Below are 19,700 nucleotides of genomic sequence, written 5' to 3' on the forward strand. Positions count from 1 at the left end.
AAAAAATCATGAGTGAAATATGTTCCTTCACATATATGGAAAACTCTGTGGAAGTGCAGAGAGACGCAAAATGTGTATTGCACTATACAAGAAGGGAATATTATTGTTATTATTGATTTGAGATTTATTGATGAAATATGGAAATCCCTTTCAAGCTCTCGGTTTTCCATCAGACGTTCAAGATTTATGCACATGCATATTGTAGTAACGAAGGTCTAATTAGGCTATAACCCACAGGCTCCTGTAAGATGCATTTCATTAGGCATCATCAGGGAATGCCTGCTAGGAATTCCTTTGTCTTGAGGATATCCCCTGAGGCATGTCTGAGGCACACAAGAATGATGGCCCTACCTCTCCATGGCCGACAGACAACCTCGGAACTGGTGGACCAATTTATGAGTCCAACCCCGGGTCACATGATCCCATCAGCTCCAAGAAACCAACCAATGATTAATGGTCGGATGGGGGGAATTTAAGTCGTAAGATCCCTTGTCATCCGCCATGTTCTGGTATTGTAATTTGCAATCATCGCCAGCATCGTAAGTGATTAACACTCCTTAACAGCAATTTAATGCCATCTTTTCTCGCCTGCGTCTGGTAATTTGCGACCGACCCTGCAGGAGGAGCGGTAGCAATTTTTTATGAAACCCCTATATGAGCCGCATGATGGGGGCCCTGGGTTGGATAATCTGTCATCATTCGATGCACGTCCCGTAATTAGGGGATGAGTTTTAATTTCCATACGTGTGGCTCATCTCGCGGTACAGACCCACCCCTAACTAAAGCGTTGTTGGGCTCACACTCACACACACTCTCTCTTTCCTCTAACTGAAGATTAGAAGTGTGCCTTTCTGGTCTAAAAGGTTATCACCAGGAATTCTACTTGTGTCTGAAGTGGAGGAGGAAAGTGGAGTACCTGATTGGGATTTGGTAATGAATTGGTACTTGATATGATGGTGTAGCAGAGAGTCGATGAGGACATGAGGGTTGTTCTATCGTGTGAAACCTGTTGTCTGGCGACACCAGTAAGCAATGAAGCTCTCTTTTAATTGTGCATTATTTTTATTGTTCAGACTGGCTTTGGGTTTTTTTATTTCTGAGCTAAGAGAATTGGATGCAAGCTTTGTGATGTCTGTTGGAAACAGCTTTTGAATAATAACAGAAGCTTGTGTTTATCAAATTATCTGTTGTCTTTGTCTGTGTAAAGCTTTAAAAGTATTTTCCTGATAGACCAGTTGTGTAGTAATGGCACGGATGAGCAGGACTAGCCATCCAGATATTTTTCATTCCATAAATCAAGTTAATATATGCTCTTCTTTTTCAAACAGGAAATTAATTCTAACCAAATTACATGCAATCTGCACCAAGGATATTAACCTCAAAGAATATTGACAAACCATTCAGATCATTGAAAACACAGTCAAGGCTTATTGAGCCAAGGAGGATAAGATACAAGTAAGAAAGTAAAAATCTCTAGAAGGTGAATGTTTGAGATTCGTGAGAAGCCATAAAGTTGGCGTTTACTTTCATGTTTGCTTGTGCTCTCCATTTTGTCATTCTTGTTTGACTGTTCAAATTAGTCTTCTGAATGTCACTCTCAAGTGGCCTCAGGAGGGGCATCAAAGTCGTTGCTAATCCAAACTTGTCCCATCATGCACTGTCTTAACATTTAAAGAGAAAGTTGGGTTGGTGAAGATGAAAAATAATGAATGAAGTTTTCTCATTCGATAAATGCCCTTGTATTCAAAAGATGAAAAGGAATATCCTCGAGGTTTGGACCAAACTTCCATGCCACAAGTATGTGTAGTCCCATATATAATTTTCTGTGTGCTGTGCATGTGATTTTCAGCAAAATAAAGTCAATTTCTTATCGTTGTGATGATTCCAATACCTCACAGTTTACACCAAGTATTGTGGACTACATGATAAACCTTTCCAAATATTTCCAGGCACTTCCTTTCACAGTGTAGTCAGATAACCAAAGCTCAATTTTATCTTTAAAACCTCCTTTCTTTCAACACAAGCCAGACTTCTGCTCCAACTTTTTGTTATTCAGGTCACTATGTCTTGGCAAATTAAAGTTGATCACTTTTCTAGTTCTTCATTGATAATGCACTTGGACATCAATGTTGCACAGGCGCGCCTTGGCACAAGCTTATTAAGTTAATTAAGCTCTTTAAAGGAATAGTACAATTTGAAATAAGAATTTTGATTATAATTATGCTAAGATCTCTAAATAATACTACATATGTGTGTGGGAAAGCTTTTGAATGAATGGATATGCGGCCCCTGTCTCTCACATTGTTTTAAAATTGACATTTTCAAAATTAATATTTTTGCTACAGATTGCTATTTCCTTTACAACCTTGTATAGATATATATTTCTATAATTTTAAAATGAATGAAGAAGTACTACATACTGTAGAAGGTGGACAAATCTTTTATATCTTTTTGAAACTTTGCTAGATAGATGAATTTTGTCCAAATGAATGAAGAAACCTTGAATACAGTTAGATAGACCATTTGTTTTGTTAACTCTTTCAAGAGCTTCTCGACATAGACACCTAGGCAAACTGTGGTCCAGCTGTATTCTGTAATTTCAAAGGAAATGAACAGTCCTTGAACAATCCTAGAATAGGTTTGACTTATCCTTTAATTTGTTAAAAAGCTTCACAAGATAGATCTAGGCGAACCTGTGCCCGATAGAGTGTATACATGTGGGTGTTGTTGCGAGGAGGAAGAAGAGAAATTTAGTTAACAGGGAAATGCGTCCAATTACATGAATGTTTAGGTTAATGGGGGAGGGAAAGTTATTTTCAGCGGACGCGAATGTAAATGTTTCTTCGTCCCCTCACCGAGTAATTGCCTGTTGAAATGGGTTCTCAGGAGACTGTGTCATTACAAACTTGGATGTAGCGAGTTCTTCTTTGAAAGTTCACTATCTTTGCATCTCCATCCATGGGCGGTTCTATCTCAAATTTGTTTTGATTTAGATGTGCCTATTTCACAAAATCTAGGCCAATGTGTTATTGTAACCTGATTTGAGATACTTTCGATATGAAATGGGTAAATATTTTCAAAAACTTTTCTGATTTAAATAAAAGCACTGTTGATGGGATGATACCAAACTTTTACACCATGATAACAAAATATATATTTAACTAATTCAAGTTTGACATTTCATTTTGGCATCTGATTTTGGCATTGTATTTAATCTATCAAAAGATGTCAATGTTTACTTTTTGTTACATTTTGATAAAATGTATAGATGAAAACTTTGATGCATAGATTGATATTAAACCAATCAATTGTTATGAGTATATGTAAGTAAAGTCTCGAGTAGCAGTTAATACAGCATCATAGTGGGTTACACATGGAGGTAAGAGTGTATGACCTTAGAAGGTCCATGGCATAATATTGGAAAGTAACTATGTTAATGAAAATGAAGACAGCCATTTAGCTAGAGGGCTTGAACCTGTTTTTCTATTAGGTCAATGATTAGAGGTACGTGATTCGTTTCGAAACAAGTAAATGGGGTGGTGATCATTTGTATCGTCTGCTGAGAGCCAAAAGGGCGTTAACCCTTTGATGTAGAGTCAATAACACCCTTCTGGCTCTCAGGGGATGATATATTAGGTGTAAATGGGTTTGGTGCCAGTAATGCTTTGGTTCTCTGCTGGGTGCATGGCCTATTTAACCCCCCTCCTCCCTGCCTTCATGGAGGGCTAGTGAGGGTAGCACATTGTATACAGATACTACACTGATGCAGTAGGTAGGTGTGAATACAAAGCCCTATCTAAAGGAATTCATGTGCAAAACATTTGACAACTTACACATGTGAATAAATAATTAGATTCATACTTATTCGATGGAATCATGATTCTCATTATTAAATTGTATATTTCAAGTCCTTTAACGTAGATAGCTGACAAAATGGATGAAAAATTAATATCCCATATATAGTTTAATATTAGGATTTAGATTTTCAGGTTTTCGATTATTGCTTTAGATTTTATAATAGGTTTCAGATTTTTTCCTCCCTTCATTTATAACATATTGTTAGCATCGTCAGCCACCTTTGAAAAGTATGCATACCACAGGCACATAGAATTCAACATTACAACTCTAAACCAGTATGCAAGGGGTTAATCTAGCGCGCCCCATGTTAAGTGGGTCACAAAGGGTTAATCCAATCTATCCAGCGCTTATAGGGATGGAGAACATTATACACTGCGGTAAATTGGAAGATATCTTATCTGTCTGGCCCATAGATAATACCAATATTAGGGAAGATGAAAGCAGTATGCCACGGGCTTGTTCAGATATGTCTCGGTAAACCATTGTAAAATAAAAAAGGAGCAACATTTTTGTGCATGTGTAAATGAATGGCAACTGTGTGCACCAAAGGTCCTACATGAATTCACTGAGATCTGTGTTAAAGGTAAAGACCAGTTATGGTCATGCGATTGCATTGTGAAAGAAATGTTGTGAAATCGATCAGAAAAGGTTGATCATCTAGCATCTAGCATTTGCAAGGTTCTGGAATCATCAAAATGATAAGAAATTTGGCCCATTCTTCGTAAAGTTACAAGCACTATACACAGAAAGATGTATATGGGACTACCCTATATCTCTCACAGACCATGAGAGAAACAAATTTACCAAATATATGAATTAGTAGGCGGTTTCCCGGCAATTTTTTTATCATCATGTATTAGTCAAAACATATTCTTTCACATGATTGGTAATGAGAGCTTCCATTTCATTTTTTGAAATTGGGGCGTTTCCAATACTGGTCTTTACCTTTAAAAGATACAGAAAAGTGAAGTGTATCAATTTTACGTCAGAATAAAAAAATTGCCGTTTTATACCGGTGCAAATCTGAACAAGGCTTATCACAAGCTTGTATGACAGTACGATGGGAATACATGGAATAACATTTGCAGATTTTGGGACCTATAGTCGTCTGGAGAGTATGTAGTTGGCCTAGACATCTGTAGAACATTTGATGGGTTAATTTAAAGGCATGTATCCAAGATTATCTTCAAGATGCTAAATTCGTAAGTTGTAGCTTCTTTCCATGTTTTGAAGTTATACAAAGGAGAATTGGGTTAACCACAGACGTTGGGCTAATATCAGACAAATCGATTAATAAAAAAAGTTACTATAAAGGGGCCTATAAAACATCCTTGTGGTACTACACCTCTAGATGTTAGCTTTTCTTTTAAGTTTTGTATTCAGGGGCTGATGTTGCTATGGAAACCATACAAGAATTTGTATGGTCCATTGAAATTGAATGGCAAAAGTCCATTGATCTTTTGTACAGAATCACATAATTCATGATAGGAAGTTCAACATGTAGCATCAAATATACTTTTATGATCTACAACTTCATAGAAATATTTTATGTACTGGTATGTGTCATTAGGCTTTTCTAACTATAATTTTCATGCCCGAATTCAGAGAAGAGAGAGAGAAGTTCAAGATATATATATATAATACATCATATATAAACTTCAAAGTGCATCTAATAGAGATGTTTTTCATATCTTAACCAGATGGATTGATTTGACTAATCTTTTGTCAATTTACCATGGCTTTTGGTTGCCCCTCGCCGGTGTTAACTTTCTGAAGTATCATAATTGTGAGTCTGCATGTATTTGTTTCTATATGATTCATTTCCTTAAGTCAGAAGTTTTTTATTACAATTTTTAAAAACATTTTTACATTGCTTTGTATGTTCAGGAGGGTGTGTGAAGAGGTGGACATTCATTCTTGAGATATTGTCTTTCTGATGTTCAATATGGACCTCTCGTCAAAAACATGTTTTTCAAGGTGACTATGCACATTTTCACATCTGTCATGCTTGCTTGGTGGAAAATGACTATTTGCTGATAGATGTTTGAATATTTGATCAGGAAAAGAGATGCATGAAATTAACAAAGGCAAAGATGCTTTTCTGTACATGAAATGTTTGGTCAAGATAATGATATTGGATTATGCTTTGTGAATGGTGAGAGATATATGTTGATATAGAAGATTTTGAGTAGATCTATGAATAGGATTTAGGAATTCTTATGTATAGATCGGCTCATATGTCTGAGTTAGTTTAAATATAGATAGTGTATGAGTGTGTGTTTGAGAGAGAGAAAGAGAGAGAGAGAGAGAGAGAGAGTCAGAAAGACAAAGAAAGAGAAAAAGGAGAGAGAGACAGAGAGAGAGAGACTCAGAGAATCAAAGAAAGAAAGAAATGGAGAGAGAGATTGTGTGTTGGATAGAGTTATGAATAGTTATATAAAAAGTGAGAGAGAAAGAGGTGTTATTCCAAGGCCCATATTAATGCTGTAGTCTGTATGACGTTAGATGCTTCTAATAGTTTGCAAACAAAATTGAAAATCCTTTAGACCTTGTACTATTGTCATAACGGTGTTTTGGAAATTGACTTTGTCCAGACGGGAGGGACAGAACGTGTGATTATCAACAACAAAAACACATTCTGGCACATGGATTGCTCGATTACCGGTGAATATCGGATGGTGGAAGAGACACCCCACGCAATTGATTGGTTGTCACTGCCGGTGTGATACGATATTGGAGCTGCGCTTGGACGAACCCAAATGAAAGATGCAGCGTTTGGGATGATTTCAACTTTATCTCTCCCACCACATTGGTTCCAGAGAGCCATGAATTTATTTCGGAGATAGAGAGAAGTGTGGATTTTGGCGTGTTCATCAAGCGATGAAACATATCACCAACTAATGGACTATGCTGGCTCGCTCAATTTGGTTTTGGTTACATTGGCGTCATTATGATTCCGTGTTTGTTAATCTTATTTAGAGGGATGTAGTGGCATGATAAATGAATTGGATGTTTTTGGATGGTTAATCGCAAAGCGAATTAATAAGGCGATTTCTGTGGATGATGCTTTGTAGCCTTTCGGGATGATATGAATCATTAATTTTCATGGCCTTGATGTTCGTGGGCATATAAAAGATTTTGTTGATGAGGCATGCAGTCGGATGTATTTTCCTGGTCAATCTTCAAAGCTGCTACAAATTCGATATTAATATCAGTTCATCAAAAATCAAAAGGCACTGAACTATTGGTGATACTAGCAATAGGTTGTGACCCCTATACAAATTTCAGTACGCTAACACGCGAGCTCGTCAGCGTGCTCGCCCACGAGTTCGTCGACGAACTCGCAGACGAACTCGCAGACGAACTCGTTTCGTTCCAAATATGCAAATTAGCTACGAGCATGCACGCGAGCTCGTTGGCGTGCTCCAAATATGCAGCTCGTCACTGGCCGATAAGCTCGTTGGCGTGCTCGTTGGCGAGTTCGTACGAGTTCGTACGAGTTCGTCGACAAGCTCGTCAACGAGTTCGTACGAGTTCGTCAACGAGTTCGTCAACGAGTTCGTACGAGTTCGTCGACAATCTTGTGGAAAAAAATGGCTGCTAGCTTAATGGCGTGCTCAACAGCATGTTGGCATTAGGGACTTTTAGATTTGCGTGGACTGAAACCTGTGACGTCCATTGAAGGCAGTGCATAAAAAGGACGTCGACCGTAGCAATCCACATTGTCTTCGTGCAAATCTAAAAGTCCCTATTGAGAACTAATTTGTGTCTACATATAGAGGTGAACTTGATGATCCTGTTGAGCTATTGGCATGCATATATATTTATCTAACTTATCAACCTTCCAATATCCTGTTAACATCTGCAGGCTGGCTGTGCAGGGACAATTCAGTTGGCAAGCTGGTGAAGAATACAGTGATCCTCTTTAGAATAAGGGAAAGTTAAAAGCTCATTACTTCTGGGATATCAATCAATGAAAACACTAATATATCAAAGTACAGAAAGAAAAGATATAACATAAAATATAACTTAAAAAAAGTATCTTTTTATTAGAGTCAATACAAACCCTGTAAAATACATGTTACCTGTATGCAGGGTTCACAACTTCACACAACGATATGAATGAATAAATGATTTCCAAATTATATAATTACACTGTATAATGAAATTAAATATGTGAGTAATTACACTGTATAATACTCTGCCTTTGAAGAAATATTATTATCCATTTTGGTAATTATTCCATCATTCTAATCACTCATAATATTACAAAGATCCAAACTAATAAAGCGGTATTCATACAATAACTATGTAGCATCCCCCTTCTTGTCAGTGTATTCACCAACCCAGGGTACCAAGTAATGATACATGTACATATACTATAGGATCTCTAGAACAATCCCTTCTTTATATCCGCTAGCAAACTAGTTTTCAGTATTCAGACAAAATGCATTAATGTGCTCTCATGTTGCCTAAATGATAGGGTTTGTCAGTCAAGATACAGGAATATTTACATGAATATAACCTTATCACATAGATTATATCTAATGTTACTTTAATGAAGTGAATATACTATGTGCTATATAGATAGAGAAACAAACTTACCAATATATGAAAAGATATCTCACTAGAAAGAGAATAAATACTTTATCTCATTAATCATTACTCTACACTTCTCTTTCATAAATGTATAAGAGAGGTAGGCCTAACTGTTGGCCTATAAATACACAAGTAGAACATTTAGTTATAAGGTGTGAGGAATTAGTTTTTCTCTTACCTAAAACAAAGGAGCTGCAATACCATTCAAAACCCATGTCTGCTCTCTACAAAAGCAAGATGGAGAAAGACTTGCCCAAAGTGGCCTATAACTAACACATCAATTCATTCTTATCAGGAATGCTACCAGTGGTAATTCCACAAGAGAGAGTAAACAAGAAAGTGAGAGTGGGGAGAAGAGAATTAGATTATATCTAATGTTACTTTAATGAAGTGAATATACTACATGTATGTGCTAGATAGATGGAGAAACAAACTTCCCAATATATGAAAAGATATCTCACTAGATTTAGAAAGAGAATAAATACTTTATCTCATTAATCATTACTCTACACTTCTCTTTCATAAATGTATAAGAGAGGTAGGCCTAACTGTTGGCCTAGTCTTACACAAGTAGAACACAAGTAGAACATTTAGTTATAAGGTGTGAGAAATAAGTTTTTCTCTTACCTAAAACAAAGGAGCTTCAGCATGCAGTACCATTCAAAATCCATGTCTGCTCTCCACAAAAACAAGATAGAAAATGGCTGACCAAATCTGCCTAACAAGTCAATTCATTCTTATCAGGAATGCTACCAGTGGTAATTCCACAAGAGAGTGTACACAAGAAAGTGAGAGTGGGGAGAAGAGAGGAATAGAGATTTGTGTGTAAGGAGGGGGAATCCTATGTACATAAGGAGAGAGCAAGTTAGAAACAGGGAGTTGACCTCGAATCAAGGTCTGGGTGTGTGCTCTTATGTAATACCTGATAGTGACATTTCAAGGTGTTAAATATATGATACAGTCAGAATAAATGGCAACCCCCCCCCTTCCCAATCTGGTATGCTGCAAATAAATGTTTCAAAGTTTCAAAAGAATTTAATTAAATTTACAAGTAATTTGACAGGTTACTTCAGCATGAAAAAGCTATTGTTTCAATTTCAACACAAATTTTCTGAACTTTCAATGTAATTGCATATGTTCTGACAAAGAGGCTCAAAAATGTATCAAAATAATAAAGTATGCATTTGTTTACCTTAATTATTTCAGGTGAGAGATATCTTCAGATCAATATTTTTTATTTTAAAAAAAATTACATAAAAAGGATGCTGGTGGAGACAAGAAACTAGGAAGTAGGAACTCATTTTCCTTGGCCCAAGACATTTTAAAAATACATGTACATATATTAATAGAATAAATAAAAGAAATTGGCATCCTGAAGGGAACTTTAAAATATATACATGTATACCGTGTGAGTCAAAAAAAAGTTTACAACTAGAAAAATGCTAATTATTCTAAAAATCATCTATGAACAGTAAATTATTATACATCTTATGAAAGAGTGTTTTATTCCAAATCGTTTGGTATCACTTTTGTGTGGTATGTGTTCACGCTTGGATGAACAGGAGGCATTGTTTGTGAAAGTGCAAAAATTGACTTGCGCCAAAGTGATGCCTACAGTATGTATTATGTTGGGATCGGCGGAGTGAGAGAATGAATTGAATGTATCAAATGAAATGCATTGCATATGTTTTTTGCAGAAGCAGAGTCACAAGCAAACACACTAACAATGTTCGTTGATATTTTATATTCAATTTTTGATATGTGTGGCATGATTAATTTTGTTTGGGATGTTGTGTTGATCTGTAATGACTGAAATAATACCCATATCGCAATTGTTTTATTCAAACATCACATTAGCAACTTTGGCGCAAGTCGATTTTTGCACTCTCGCATGCAATGCCTCCTGTTCATCCAAACATACCACACAAAAATGATACTAAATGATTCAAGATAAAACACTCTTTCATAGAATGTATAATAATTTACTGTTCACAGATAATTTTTAAAATAATTAGCAATTTTCTAGGTGTAAATTTTTTTGGGACTCACACTGTATACCTTACTGTTTTCCTGGGAGCTGGATCACCTGTTTACCAGCGAGATCGTGGCGAGCTCTGGGGAGCTCTGGGGAGCTCGCCACGAGCTCCTCAGTTTAACCCCGAGCTCGCCACGAACTCCCCCTTTTACCCACGAGCTCGCCACGAGCTCCCCCTTTTACCCACGAGCTCCCGAGTTTACCCCCGAACTCACCACGAGCTCCCCAGTTTAACCCCGAGCTCGCCACGAACTCCCCCTTTTACCCACGAGCTCGCCACGAGCTCCCCAGTTTACCCCCGAGCTCGCCCACGAGCTCCCCAGTTTACGCCCGAGCTCGCCACGAGCTCCCCCTTTTACCCACGAGCTCGCCACGAGCTCCCCCTTTTACCAACGAGCTCGCCACGAGCTCCCTCTTTTATCCACGAGCTCGCCACGAGCTCCCCAGTTTACCCGCGAGTTCGCCACGAGCTCGTGGCGAACTCGTGCACGAGCTCGCCAAGATTTTGTAAGATCGTTACAAGCGTCCTGGGAGCGTGTTACGAGCTTAAAGCCTAAAAAACGATCTTATTAAGCTTACCACGAGCATAATACGAGTTCGCGACGAACTTAAATTTGTATAGGGGGATGCACCTGAAGGAGTCTTTAATTTGGATACATTGTGTGTCTCTTGCCGTTGAAGTACAAGATCACATCTTTTCAAGTCGAGGTGGTTGTATGATAGTTGGTGTATTTCCAATTTTGTGGTTGCTGTATATTCACAGGATCTCCAGCGAAGCCAAGAACAGGAGGAAATTTTGTGATTCCTTTCATTTTGCATTGGTTCTCTTGGTGGAGACCAAGAAAGAGACCTCAAAAGCAGAGACGGAGACTTGTCTTTCTGGTTGTTCGACACATTTGCTCCTGCAACAATTGCTCCGTGGTTATTTCCTACACTAACCCAATTCATAACTTCAACCCTGGACCCAACATCGCACCTGACCCTAACTCTTAACCTAACTGTTAACATAACTGTTAACATAACTCTGAACCTAACTTAAAACCTAATTGCAACCCCAACCCTAACCCTATACTTCAGAAAATTAAAGCCTGAAGCAGTTGTTGCTGGAGCAAAGGTTGGATCACCACTCTTTTTACATTTCTCGCAAAGTGTTCGTTGGCTTTCAGTGCCCTTCTTGCTTTTGAACCTTGGGATGTTAAGTGCATTTTCCAAAGAGAGATGCGTTTCTTACTCATCTCTCTTTGCGTTGGAAGGATGATGATATTTGTTGCATGTCATTTGATCGATGAGGCATCCTCCCCTCTCTGCTTGAGAGACTTGTGAATATTACGACCTCAAACTCGCTCACTGGCTGTCGATCCTCGCTATTCCAGAGAGCGAGAGCGAGTGTTTCAAACAGGATTATATTAATTCAAACAGGTTTGCACTTTCTACTGTACCATTGGAAGTCATGTGGACTAAAACCTCTCTGTAGATGAATTAACACCTCAGACTGTGCGCTCACATGGAAATATATAACCTTCTGGGTGATATATGAAAGACAGCGAGAAATCAACTGTTTGACGTCTTAGCCAGCTTATACCTTGAAGGAACATGCTCTGGTAAACTTGTAACACTGCCATGGAATAAGTCAAATCACTGTGAAACATACAATGATCATGGATACATATTAATTGTTGGATGGTCGTGTGCCGCACATTTGGAATACAAAACTTTTGGATTACGTCGCTGTGAATGAAGAATTGGACACTCTTGAAAAAACACATTGCAGTCATGGAGCCCAACCAGCGTTTTGTGGTGGATCGCGATCGTATCCTTTCGGCGAGAGGACATCGTTCCGTGTCGGCGTATCGGCTTAAGCGAGTCGCCTCGGACATCGACCTGCAGAAGTGCCGATGCCAGTGCACATGCGGACAGAGCATGTTTTCATCGATGTCCACAAGTATGACGGATATCATTCAAAGGTAAAAACTTATTAATTTGTAGATTGAGGGGTAGATGGATGTTACACAGACACCATGGCATGCCCCTCTGGTAAAACATCTTCGTTGAGTGATACATGAGTGACGTGACATGTTTGCTACCAGAAAAGAAAGCAATGTCAGTATTATGATTTATCCTTTTCAATGCCATAAAGTTTTAGTTTTTACCAACAAATAAAACCACAAAAAAAATTCAGCCGTACTATTTCAAAGTTTGCGTTTGTTTTTCACTGATGAATTCTGCTTGAAATATCTGTTTAAGTTTTAAGGAGAAAGCTTTTGCTATGTTTTGTGTAATAAGCATGGCACACAAATGAAACACTTGGACAGGATTTGCTACACATGGCACTGTACAATATTCAACATGATAACAAGTAAAAAGAAAGAATTTTTTCTTCTTTTAAATGTTATATTGCTGTGCATGATTATTTTAATGTTAGTTGAGGACATATAACTATGTGATGTTGTGAGTATGGCACTGAGGAAAAAGTTACTTTCGTCAAAGAGAAAGCATGATGTTTTAGTGTACAAAACTATTGGAGATTAAATTGGTGCCAATTAATTACATAATAGACAAGTGACCAGTCCAAAATTAAAGATTCACTCATCATTATTGTATTACTTGTTTAATTTCTCTTCAGCTTTCACATATCTAGAAGAGAGAAATAGAGAGACAGAGATAGAGAGAGAGAGACAGAGACAGAGAGAAACAGACAGTGGCAGAGAGAGAGAGAGAGAAAGAGAGAGAGAGAGAGAGAGAGAGAGGGAGGAAGAGTTAGAGAGAGAGAGAAAGAGAGAGAGAGAGGAAGAGTTAGAGAGAGAGGAGAGAGAGAGGGAGAGATAGTTGAGTTCTCATTAGGCAGTGACAGTTATATAGTAATTGTCATGAGCCTTCATTACACTGAGTCACCCATCGAGACCCCTATAGCATGAAGGTTATAGGCCGCTTACATATCGCATATAACGATCACTAAAACTATGAAATCAGTGAATGTGGAAAAAGGTATTGGATATTGGCGTTGCTCACTGATTTATGCTAATGTGGCTTCAACACCAGTGATCTTGGATCCAATGTTTTCTACACATGCACAAAATAGCAAGAATCCCCACCCTCAATGAGAAAAAGAAGAAAATGAATGGCCAAAGAATAAACTGGCAGAGTGTGATTTTAAGTCTACAAATCACAATTTCAGTGATCTAGATACCCCCGCCCTCCCTTTTTGATTTTGCTGTTTCACAGCAACAAGAATTAAAGACTGAATACTTCTTAAAGTATGTGAAAATGTTTGTGTTTTTAATGTTAAGAGAGAAAGAAATATTGTCCAGGTGCTAGTGAAATATGTATATCACTGTGAGTGAAAATAGATTGCGGATGCTTTATATAAGAATAACGTTTTATATAAGAGTGATGTCATAGTCACTAAAAATAGACATTTCCATCATCGGATTCTCACATGAATGACCTAATTTTCCCCATCGTTTTACCTGCGGTGAAGCATCTCCCAAATCCTTGATAAATGACAAGAAACTTTCAGGATTTGGTTTATGATTAATTGAACTGTGAGGATAGACAGGGATGTCCCATGTCCCCACCTATGTTGAAGTAGTCTGTCAAACCAGACCCTCTTGTTTACCATCATAATGCACTGTACGTTCCATAATTCGTCCCTGTTTTCACGAAGTGACGGTAGTGAGGAAAATCGTAACGCAAAGTGGATGCAATTTTTTTTCACTGCCGTCACTTCGTGAAAACAGCGACAAATTTATGGTAAAGATATTCCCTTTGGAGTGGAGATGGTGCACACATTGTGAGCCATCATGAATCAAATCAAAGGTATACATGATAATAATTATTCATTGTTCAGTAGGATATAAATCCAATGCTGTTACATGTTTAAAATATTAAAGATAAACTTTAGTACTGGTAATGCGATTGCATTGTGAAAGAAAAGGTGTGGAAAGGATCAGAAACAGTTGATCATGTAGCATGTAAGTATTGATGTGCACTGCAAGGTTCTGGAGTCATCAAAATCATAATAAATTTGACCGAGTCTTGGTAAAGTAACAAGCACTCACATAGAAAGCTATATATGGGACAACACACATGGTGTCGGGGCTAGTACTTTCTTGATTTCCTTGTCTTTCTATGCTCATTACTCAGCCAGTATACATTTTCTTCCAAAATTGTTTGGCACATGTTATTTATTTGTAATCTTGAACATTCAGTGTAAGTTTCGTTTGATTCTGTGAGAATTTTTTTTTTTTTTTACCAGTACTGGAGTTTATCTTTAATATGAGAGCTGTCTATTGTCGTCGTTACAGGTTTTTTCAAAGGTCCATTCCAACTCCCTGGTACTACATAGTAAAAAGCCCTGCTCATTTGTGTAAAACAAATTGTTATCATAAGCTACTCTTAATATCTAAAAGCATATACATGCAGTTGCCAATATGCTAGTGGTTTGATGTTGTTGTTTCGTTTTTTTCTTCAATATTAGGAAATTAAACCCTTTGTGATATACCAAGAAAGGAAATCAAATCATTTCAAGATATTTTTATCTGTAGGATTAATGATATTGGATGCCAAGAAGGAAGAAAGGTGATATGATACCTGTAGATAAAATTAATCTTTTGTGAAGACACTCCCTTCCTTATCACACAGAGCTGATTTATTGTTTCAATAAAGATTGTTTTGTTGCGTAGCCAAACCATTCAGTGTCGTTGGTAGCTATATTTGGGCCGATTGGATTGTAAGACATTGCAAAAATAGAACTCTGTTCAGTACTAGCCTCCCACGCCCATGAAAACAATTCCTCTGCCAGACATTTAATGTACCCTCTAATTAATAGTGTAAGAAAGAAAAGGATAGCTTTTAAAGCCCGTCTGTACTAGTTTGGTCAGGGGAATTAGACCTCTCTGCAAGGTCACTGACAGATGGTTATCTCATCAAATCAGCTCTCAACTAACATAAGAAAAAGGGCATCATGGGGACCAACAGGCACCGATTAGGCATTGTTTGCTATATAGAGGGCGCAAGTAGCTATAAGTAGAGGGGCTTAAACTTTATATTTGTGCTTTCACTTGATACTTTTTTTATGAAATAGAAACAATGATATGCTTGAATGATTTTCTCAACAAAAGGTGATTGTTTAGATGACATTTACATCAGAAATATATATAAGTGTAACAAAATTCTAACAAAGAGATAACTAATTAATGTAGATATACTTGAAATTGTTTGTACAGAACCAAAGTAGTGTTTAATAATTCTGGGTCAAATTATATGAGTTAACGCCCTACTGGCTCCAAACAGACCAATTCATCAAGTTCATTTTAATTCATTTTCTCTTCAATATGTATTTTGAAGCTTGGTGAATTAATGTGAAACTAAACTATTAAATAGGTAACTCCCTAATTGTAAACAAGCCAACTATATATATATATATATATATATATATATATATGTTTAGTTTAATTGTGGTTATTCAACAAAACCATTCAATGGATCAGTAAACATAATCACATCATTTTTTCAAATTATATGAGTTAACGCCCTACTGGCTCCAAACAGACCAATTCATCAAGTTCATTTTAATTCATTTTCTATTATCACATCTCTCTTCAATATGTATTTTGAAGCTTGGTGAATTAATGTGAAACTAAACTATTAAATAGGTAACTCCCTAATTGTAAACAAGCCAACTATATATATATATATATATGTTTAGTTTAATTGTGGTTATTCAACAAAACCATTCAATGGATCAGTAGACATAATCACATCATTTTTTTAATACACGGATGTTTTGACAGTGTCATAGCGGAACCCTTCATCGTACTACGTGAGTAAACAAATAAAACCAACCACGTAGTATCAGTAGCAAAAACAAACACGTATAGCAATAATATTATTCGATTTTGATCAAACCTGAATGAGTGGTTATTAATTATGCCTAGTAATAATAATGATATTAAAACGGTGCTCATAAAGCGCTTTCCACCAAAGTTTCTAAGCACTATACAAACAAAATACAATGACAAACAATGTGTTTGGTATATTTGGATATCAAGGTTATGGTCAGGAATTTTTAAATAGTTTGTGTCATTAGACTTGGCATATCCAAGGTGAGTAAAAAAAAATGACTTGGACTGTGCATGTGCAGTTTGCAAATTCATGTAATTTGTTGTTTCTCGAGTGGATCATCATCTTTTGGAGCCAGAATTAAGGGCTTTACTTCTGTTTTTAGGTACTAACGCCCTCCCGGCTGAAATAAGTCGTCTGTTGTGGGCCAGAAGGGAGTTAACTATGTGTCAAAGTATATGACTTAACACCCTATGGTTCTGAACGGACAAAGTTATCTTTGTAAAAAATAATGTGGACTGAAGTGCTGTTCAATATGACGGGATGAGGTGTTTTTAAAGTAACAATATTCTTTCTACTACCTTGGTATAAGAGGGGAGGATGTCAAACTTTTTAAAAAGAAAACAAAAATGTTTAAATCTACTTTTTCCTTCATTTAGTTATTCCTATCAGTATTAAAGATAAATCATTTAGAACAAAACTTTTACAAATTCATTAGTTAGGTAGGGCTTTTCTTCCTAGCGAGTGAGCTGCTCTAAAGGTTAATTTGGCATGGAGGACTTGAGCCAACCACCCAAAACAAGTATTGCATATTGATTCAAATCATCATCCCAATTTTGCTCTTGTGAAAGGGATTTTTCCCTGCTCAATAGGTGTGTTTCCATTAGTCTGAGTTTTCAAAAATAGCGCATTCATTGTAATCCATTGATTTAAACTTTATTTTTGTCTATTTAGAGCCATAAAGGTATTATCTAAAATTATTTAAAACAGAGATACCGGCCTTTTGGCTCTAAACAGATAGTATTTTGTATAATGGTTCGAAACCAGAGTATCTGTTCGGAGCCAGAAGGGCATTAACTCCTTGTCAAAGTATTTGAGTTAACGCCTTCTTGTCCAAAACAGCTGGTAGCAACATCAACCATGGGAATGTCTATATGCTATCTATACAAATGATGGAGATAATTTTTAATTCAGCTTATATATCTATGCCATTCCTGCTCTTCAATCCATAGAATATTTTATTTAGTGCCTTTTCCTTGCAGTTACAAACTGAGGGTTCAGTGACACAAAGGTAAACTCCATATTTTGCCAAATTGAGTATTTGATATCAAAATGTTCAGAAAAATATGGGCTTTCCAGGGAACACAAAGACTTAACTCCATCCAACGCGCCATTGAAGTCAATGGCTAGTGAAACATAGACTTAACTCAGGCCCAAGTGCTCAGTGACACATAAACCATTTTTCTCAAAGTGGCCAAAATAGAGTTACGTCTTTTTGTCACTGACCCCTCGAAATATAAGTTGCTCCACAATGTACTTTAGGGACCATATAAACAATGATGATTAAACACACTTTAAAACCGTCAGTGGTGTGAAAGACCCTTGTACTGTAGAGATTATGAATTAAACATTTAGGTTACCGGTTTCCTCATCAGCTGAACCGAACGGACGGAGTGCACTCCCTACATACAGACACGGCTCCTAATTAAAGCATGGGGGAATGGGACATTTGGGTCCTATTAAACTCGTTTAGATTAATCAGTAATTACGCGGCTTAATCAAACTGTGTCTTGTCTTTCTGATTAGCCTTTCAAACTGGAATGATGGTAATTCACCCAGACAAATCAAGGAGTTGCTGTACCAGACTCACGAGATGAATTAAAATATCTTATGACAAGAAGAAGAGTTTCTTTTATTGTTTTAGAAGAGCCTTTAAAATTGTTATAGGATAGGGAGATGGTGAGTTTCAATATGTGGAGAAGGAGAGGAGAGAGGGGGAGATAGTTGGGAAGTTGGCATGTGAATGAAGGAACAAATGGTTAGAGATGCAAATGGAAAGGCGGAGGGAAGGATTGGAAGATATGAAGATTGAGAGATAGATAGAGAGAGAGAGAGAGAGAGAGAGAGAGGGAGAGGGGGGAGAGGGGGCCGGGAAGCGGGAGATAGAGAGATGGTTTGAGGTGGCGAAGCAGTATTGTACAACTACAACGCATACAAATATAGATGGAGAAATTGAGAAAAGGATACAAAGATTGAGAGATAGCGGAAGAGAGTGATCAAATAGTTAGAGAATTCAATTTGCATCATGTGGAGGTAAAAGCTCTTGGGAACAAAAAAGTAATCACCAAAAAAATCTCATTGGTAGGCATGAGATTGAGATGTAGAGAAAGTGAATGATAGATGGGTAGAGATATAAAACAAATGCATGTATATTGGACCAAAACAAAGAGAGAGAGAGAGAAAGAGGGGGGGGGGGGAGAAGATGTACAGAATCAGGAAAGATACTTAGAGACAAAATCAATGTAGCGAGAGAGAGAGAGAGAGAGAGAGAGAGATAGAGAGAGAGAGAGAGATGGGGGAGGGGAAGAGAAAAGAGAGGGAGGAATCCCATGGTACCGTATGTATATTTAATCATCTTGCATATTTCATATGACTGATGATATCATATGACCGATGTACTAATGACTGGTAGAACATGGAACTATCATTAGAGTACAAGGGTGCCCCTGTCATAGCAGATACTGTCCATGCAGTCAAATTGTGTCCTACTGTGATGCATGACTATTTGTACTATACCGGTATATTCAATTCAAAATAATTAGATGATATCGTCTGTTTAAAGGCAGGAGGGTGTTAATTCTGTGTGAAAATGTATGATCTTATGGCCTACTGCCTCCAAACAGATGACATTTTGAATGTTACAGTACAGTTTCTCTCATAATATCCCCTGTGAAGTCCTTAATGTTTTCAAATTGTCAATCTGTCTTCAAATCCTGTATCATCTCCCCTGCCTGCAAGAGGGCAGTATACAACTACATTAATGTACGTGTATTGTCAATAGCAGTAATGGCCCCCTTGGACACAGCTAATGGTAGATGTAAATAGTCGTGAAGAAAAACATTGTTTTCTAGGAACATCTTCTTGTCATATACTCAGGATAAAGAGGAAAGAGTTATTCTGAATTTCTTAACATCCTACACAACTTTCCTTGTTATTGTCATTCTGTTATTGTTATTCTGTTATGGGTGATTGCCCTGGGCTAAAAAAGGGGAAATCCATACAGATGCAACACTCGTCAACAGACACGGTGAACAGCATCTAAAAGAATGCTGCCGTAAAATAAGACTACTTTGTATGTAAATGAATG

General features: G+C 37.3%; 1 protein-coding gene across 2 annotated transcripts in view; it reads left to right on the forward strand.

The window, feature by feature from the left end:
* The first annotated feature begins 11,539 nt into the window (after positions 1-11,539).
* LOC577129 (pleckstrin homology domain-containing family G member 5) overlaps positions 11,540-19,700 on the forward strand; it is a 76,125-nt gene continuing 67,964 nt past the window's right edge. The window contains exon 1 of one of the 2 annotated variants that reach the window (XM_030986771.1): positions 11,540-12,456. In XM_030986771.1, the coding sequence (XP_030842631.1) occupies positions 12,227-12,456 (230 nt within the window). In that variant the 5' untranslated portion in view covers positions 11,540-12,226. The remainder of the gene's footprint in view (positions 12,457-19,700) is intronic. The other variant, XM_030986772.1, reaches the window with a different exon arrangement.

The sequence above is a fragment of the Strongylocentrotus purpuratus genome, unplaced genomic scaffold, assembly GCF_000002235.5.
Source record: "Strongylocentrotus purpuratus isolate Spur 01 unplaced genomic scaffold, Spur_5.0 spur5_scaffold_16, whole genome shotgun sequence".
Classification (NCBI taxonomy): Eukaryota; Metazoa; Echinodermata; class Echinoidea; order Camarodonta; family Strongylocentrotidae; genus Strongylocentrotus; species Strongylocentrotus purpuratus.